The following is a 5,832-nucleotide window of genomic DNA, read 5'->3' as shown; positions in this document are numbered from 1 at the left end:
CATTAGGCCAGCTTGCTCGGCTTTCTTTGGTGGCAAAGGCATGCAGGGGAAGCTTGTGTTGGGCTTGCAAGCTAAGCAGGAATATTAAATTAGCTTAGATGGTTTACCAAGTAAACCAAGTAGTGAGGAAATGGGATTTTTGGTTCTAGTTTTGTACGCTACACACTCTTTTCTTCTGCATTGTGCGTAGCAAATGCGCGCTGGCCAGGTGCTACATATTTTTAATTATCAGGCGTGAATTTCTGAAAGAGAAAAAAATAAAGAGTCAACTGCCGATTAGTTAAAAGTCTTGCTTAGCGAAGCGAGGCGTACCGCGCAAGAATACAATACGGTGTGTTTGATCCATCTTTTAGGCCAGCGAGTAGGGCAAATTAACTTGCGTTGGTTTGCCGGCTAAGCATGAAACTGAAACCTAACTTAGCCGAAGTAGTACCAAAGTTGGATTATTCCTCTTCCTCAACTCCTCCCTATCCCTCGGTGGCTAGGCCAAACTTTCACCTCCAGACTTTGCCGCTGAGTCTGTGGATTTGCCTCCCTTTTGCCTGCCACCCTGGCGGCCGATGGCAGGGAAGGAAATCCCGGTGCCCGCTCTAATTAGTAGTTTAGGTTTCAATTCTGGCAGGTGCGGCGCTCTGACAGATGGCTGCACTTCTTCTTCTTCGAGTTTGTCTTCCGGGCTTCGATTCTTCTTGAGTTCGTCCTTCTGGATATACTCGACGGAGCTCCGACGCAGATTCATGTCGTCTCCTTAGGACAGTGAGGTTAGGGTTCCTCATTGTGTGGCGAGATGTGGTGTCAAGTGCTTCTAATCTATTCAAGGGTTCAACAGTGACGACTGCGGCTCTAAGGCGATGGTCTTTAGGGGCACGTGCACGAAGAATTCTCAAATATCATCGATAAGGTCAAGCCGGCTCCAGTAGGGGAGCAGCAGCGGCGGTGGCGGCTCGTTCTGGTGACGGTAGTGGTCGGCTAGGTTGTCTCAGAATCTCAATGTAATTTTTTATGTTTGATATGTTTTGTATTTCCAATGAACTTTGATAATAGATATGGATCATTTTGCAAAAGAATCAAATTGGATTATTTTATTTATTTTGAAAAAGAGGTTTACCCTACCATCAACCTCTAAATTAGCTTTTAGCGGACATTGAACTAGAATTCGAGTTCCAATTAATGCACTTTATGTTTTCTTTTGCACTTGAGGTAACAAATGACAGCTGAATATAAGTCCAGGCTATCTATGCTTTTTAGAAAAAAAGGCATAAAGTCCGACTTCAAATTACTGAAGTCATCAACCGGCTAGGGGATACGATGGTGTTGCATACACGGATACAGACTTGATACAAGAAAGAAATCAAGGCAGCTAGAACAAAGATGCTAACTAGAGAAGGCCACACACAGCTGCCACCAAAGAAAACAACAAGGTCAAGTCGAAGATGAACTCCATGCCGAAGAGGATTAGCACGCGCATAAGATGTAGAGATGGACTAGACGGAGGGTCCCAAGATCATCGCCGCAGGAATGAGCACCATCACAAAAGCCAGGTCAGCCAAGTCAGGGGCAGAGGAGAGACCACCATCTCTCCTCACACGTTGTCGGAGGGGAGACCTTATCTCCACTTGCCCCAACACTGGAGCTCCATCACCGGCCAGCAACCCCATAGCGCCGCCGACAGTGAACCACAACAACGGGAGTGGGGAGACAACCTCAAACCCACCACCATTGACATCTTGCATGAAACACACAGCCGCCGATGCAAACTACTTGAAGCACATCCACGGCCCTCTCCCATCCCAAGGTGACGTCTTCAAGAATATTACTACGTTGGAGTGCCGCTATCGTTCGGCCGCACGTGGCAAGGTTTTCACCCGGGATAAGGGAAAGCGGGACGTAGGGGAAAGGGGGAATTGAACGTCCCCATAGGTGGCAAAGCGGGGCCGGAGCCACCGTCGGCGTCGAGGTCAATGGGAGGTCGACCAGGGGTCTTCCCCCTCCTAGGTTTTTCCCAACCATACCCACAGCCCAGCCCAAACATGGGACCCGGAGACGGCTGGATCCGCAGCCGACGAGGACGATGAGGCCGAGACAACATGCCAGGATCCAGATCTGGCACAACCACGAGAGCAAACCACGCCAAAGAGCCACTACTGCCCACGTGACTGGGAGGGGCAGCCAACACTCGCAGCACCACCCGTCGGACGGCTCGACACTGCCTTCGCACCCAGGGCCGCCGCCCTGGCGTACCAGAGCTCCCCAGAGAGACGCAGGACAACAGAGACCTCGCCGCCACCTTCATTGGCAGCTGTGCGGGGACGCCGGCATCCTCCTCGCGTGGCGGTGGGGAAGGGGGGGGGGGGTGGGCCGGCAGGGGCTAGGGTTTGTCGCCCGCGAGGGGGCGACCCGAGACGGAGGGGGGGGGGGGGGGCTATGTATGATTTACAGGAGAACATGCCTACACTGCATGATTGCTCGATGGATGCCAGGTTAGATCATGATTACAGATTACGCCGGTGCATCTCTGATCTGTCCCGGGGAAAAAGTAGAGTAAAATATACCGGACATGTACATACGCCCATTTTCTTTGTGATCGAGTTCCCCTTTCTGTGACCCGACACAGCAAAACAGGGCGCCGGAAAATATTGAGTACTGCACCCCTGCACAGACATCTCGATCAGCACAATTCTTAAGCGCTAAACAATAACTAATGACTCGGTGGCAAAACAGTACCTTTGCGTACGTGTCCAAACTTTTCATGCATGCACTGCATCTGAACATTATTCTGCTCCGGATTGTTTAAACGAACCGCACAACCGTTATCACATCCCCGTGCTCAATCTTTAAATATTCAGCTAGCCTCGTGGTAACGTACTAATAAAAATGAAACTTACTCCGTGTCACTTTGCTTAATCTCACTTTATTATACAATACTACACAAGTCACATACGTGGCCTGAACTTGTGTACGTACTGTACGTTAGCACAGATCAATCATGCTAGAGGATGGATTCTCAGATAAGGCCAGCCAGCCAGCCAGGGCATCGCTTGGAAAGCCGGTCTCGGCAACGTGCAGGCACATGACCGCTGAGTACCGACGGGCCAACGAGCCCACCCCACTCCACACGGGAAGCGCACGCAAAAGCGCGCGGCGCGCTTCCGGCTTCTCCAAGGCACCGCACGATGCATGCATGCATGCAGTGACGCGCAAAGCTCATCTTACAAATTTAGGGTACGGGAAAAGCCATCGTGCCATGTGATCTGCACTACACAGGTCGGTGGCGGTTAAATTTTTCTCCATTCATGCTTCGTTCGTGGTAGTAAATGGATCGCTGCGTTTAGCGTGTTTCCGTGTTTCGTCCGGGATGGGCGCCGGGCCTGTGGCATTAAACCTCTGCTGTTTTTATAGGGCGGGCGTGTCCCATAGCCATATGATTGCACGGCACAGGGATTGGATTCCGGCAGCTGGATGCATGTAATATATACGATGGCCTTTTGGTTAGTCTGGTATCGTATCTTCTAGGCTAGCTTGTTTGAACGCTAGCCGTGTGGTACGTCGAAGAGGAAACAGATCACCGACGCGCAGAGTGAGCTAAGCTAGTTAATTCGGGTGCTTCCAATTCCATCATGACTTTGAGGGCGGAATAATGTTGCCTCCAGTTTAGTCATGCGCCCATACTGGAGTGCCCGGTACTACATATGCACAGCTGTAGCTGCGAAGTTCTTAAAGGATTGCTGCCCTCTTTATTATAAGAATAATAAAATGCTATTTTTTTATTTTTTTTGCAAAGGTATTCCGTTTTAGCAAATTGTGCACAACTCTTTTTTTAGAGTGCGACTCTTTTTTTTCTGACCAACAACTCTTTTTTGTTAGAACAGTGCACAGCTCTTAAGAATTAAAGGAATGATTAATATAGGTTGGCCCTTGAAGATCTTTTTTTTAATCGATGAAGAACTTTCTTTGAGGACCTGAAAACTTTCAAGACGCTGAACCGGCCCAAATAAAGCCTGTTGGTTCGCTTCATTAGGCCTGGCCCAATATGCATTTCTGAAAGTTGGTGACCCATTCCGTGTAGTCTGGAGCATTGGGAGAAAATCCGTGTGGGTCACCGCCTGCGCGTGGATACAAACGTTTCTATGAAGAAATAAAAAACGCGTGGATACAAACTCCGGTGCAGCTTACGGATCAGCAAACGCGCGTTGCTGATTCGAAACTAAGAAACGGAGGAGACAACCGCACATCGCTCGACCTTATAATTCATGGCCGGTCATTCTATTTGCAGCACATCAGTCACAGCTCGCAAGAATTCCAAGTACAGTATCCAACATGTCCCGGCCATTCCCTCCATTGTTCGTCCCACTGGTCCTGCTGCTGCTAACATCGACCTCGTCGCCGGCCACCGCCGCGGCAGAGATCGCGGAGGCGCCGTCCGCCGTTGGCTGCAGCGGCAGCGCGGAGGCAGCGTCGCGGGTGGTGGCGGAGAGCTGCACGGACGACATCGTCAGGTCCTTCTTCGGCGTGCGCGGCAGCGACGCCTGCTGCCGCGCGCTGGAGACGGCCGGCGCCGGGTGCTACCGCGCGGTGTTCTCCAGCTCCCCGTTCGCCGATATCTACCCGACCATCCTCGGTAACGTCTGCGGCCTCGCCGTGGCTCCCAGCCCCGGGGAACGATCGTACTACTAGTCTCCAGTTGTAACCGAAGTTGACGAAACGAGATTTTATTTTAAGATCGTCTGAAATAAAATCGGCTACGTGGTACATAGTTCAGTTCAGTTCCTAAAAAACGGGTTAATAATATGATCAAATTCGGCGCACATGTTTATCTAAGCCATGTACGCAGCACAAAGTTCAATTCAGTTCCTTAAAAAAATTCAATCGGAGTACGTATGTAATAAGTAAGACGTATAAAATAGACATCTCCTCCATCGCACGAGTCGCGGTCGCTGACTCACCGCAATCGTACTTTTCCTACGTGAAAATGACAGCGTTATCGTCACGGAGAAAAAGAACGGGAAGACGCAGCGCCAGCACAAAAGCGTGGCAAAGACACATCCACTTCGGATCGGCCACTGTCTAATGTCTGCTCCTTCTCTCGCCACAGCCTGCTCTTAAAGGGAAGGGCGTAGTTTCCATCGACAAAAAGGGAAGGAAAAGAAGAAGAAAAAATCCTAGCTGAGGCTGAAGGTGAAATATAGGACTATAGGAATATGATCTAAATCCTTAGTTACTGCTATGAAACTGACCGGTGGATAATGGATCGAGGAATATAAAGAGAAGGGGCGAAAAGCAGTATCCCTGAATCCTAAGCTGTCGGTACATGGTCGAATTCAGTATTTCTCTTTTCCCGAATTTTTTGGATAATGCTGACTTTGCCGGAACTTTACCTAATCCGAACGCGATTGATGTTACTTCCTCCAGTGGAGCAAGTGGTAACTCAGCGGGGAAAATCGAGTCTCCCCTTAGATTCAAAGATCTACTCGTGACAGTCTATTTTTCAATCTTTTCCTCTCTCTTTTCTGATTCCGACTGTGGAGATCAATCGATCAATCTAAAACGCTCGGCTCCGGTTTGCCCTTCCTTTCCACTCATGTCTACTCTAGGCCATGAGCAATTGAGCATTTATCGGAGTAGGTTCCATTACCAAAACATTTTCAAACGGATTTTTTGCTTCTTTTGTTTTGGTTTGGCACGCTCGACAGAAAATAAAAGACCATCGTGAATTCTCCATTTACTACTGCAAAGGTTTCCGAACCAGGATTGACATGGCCATAGAGCTAGAGCACCACGCATGGCGATAAGCAACGGCGATCGGGAGTTTGAACCATCCTGTAACAAACCATT

The 5,832-nt window shown here is 49.5% G+C and overlaps 1 protein-coding gene across 1 annotated transcript; it reads left to right on the top strand.

Annotated features, from left to right (window-relative positions):
• The first annotated feature begins 3,504 nt into the window (after positions 1-3,504).
• On the top strand, positions 3,505-5,276 carry LOC109772475 (uncharacterized). The gene has a single exon (XM_020331158.4). It carries the CDS (start codon positions 4,318-4,320, stop codon positions 4,672-4,674), a length of 357 nt encoding a protein of 118 aa, XP_020186747.1. The 5' UTR covers positions 3,505-4,317; the 3' UTR covers positions 4,675-5,276.
• The last annotated feature ends 556 nt before the right edge of the window (positions 5,277-5,832 follow it).

This window comes from Aegilops tauschii, chromosome 5 (genome assembly GCF_002575655.3).
Source record: "Aegilops tauschii subsp. strangulata cultivar AL8/78 chromosome 5, Aet v6.0, whole genome shotgun sequence".
NCBI lineage: Eukaryota > Viridiplantae > Streptophyta > Magnoliopsida > Poales > Poaceae > Aegilops > Aegilops tauschii.
This window is presented reverse-complemented; position numbering and strand designations above follow the sequence as displayed.

What these genes read in the sequence shown, in the direction of transcription:
- LOC109772475 (XM_020331158.4), top strand. Translation starts at nt 4,318, where the DNA reads ATGTCCCGGCCATTCCCTCCATTGTTCGTCCCACTGGTCCTGCTGCTG.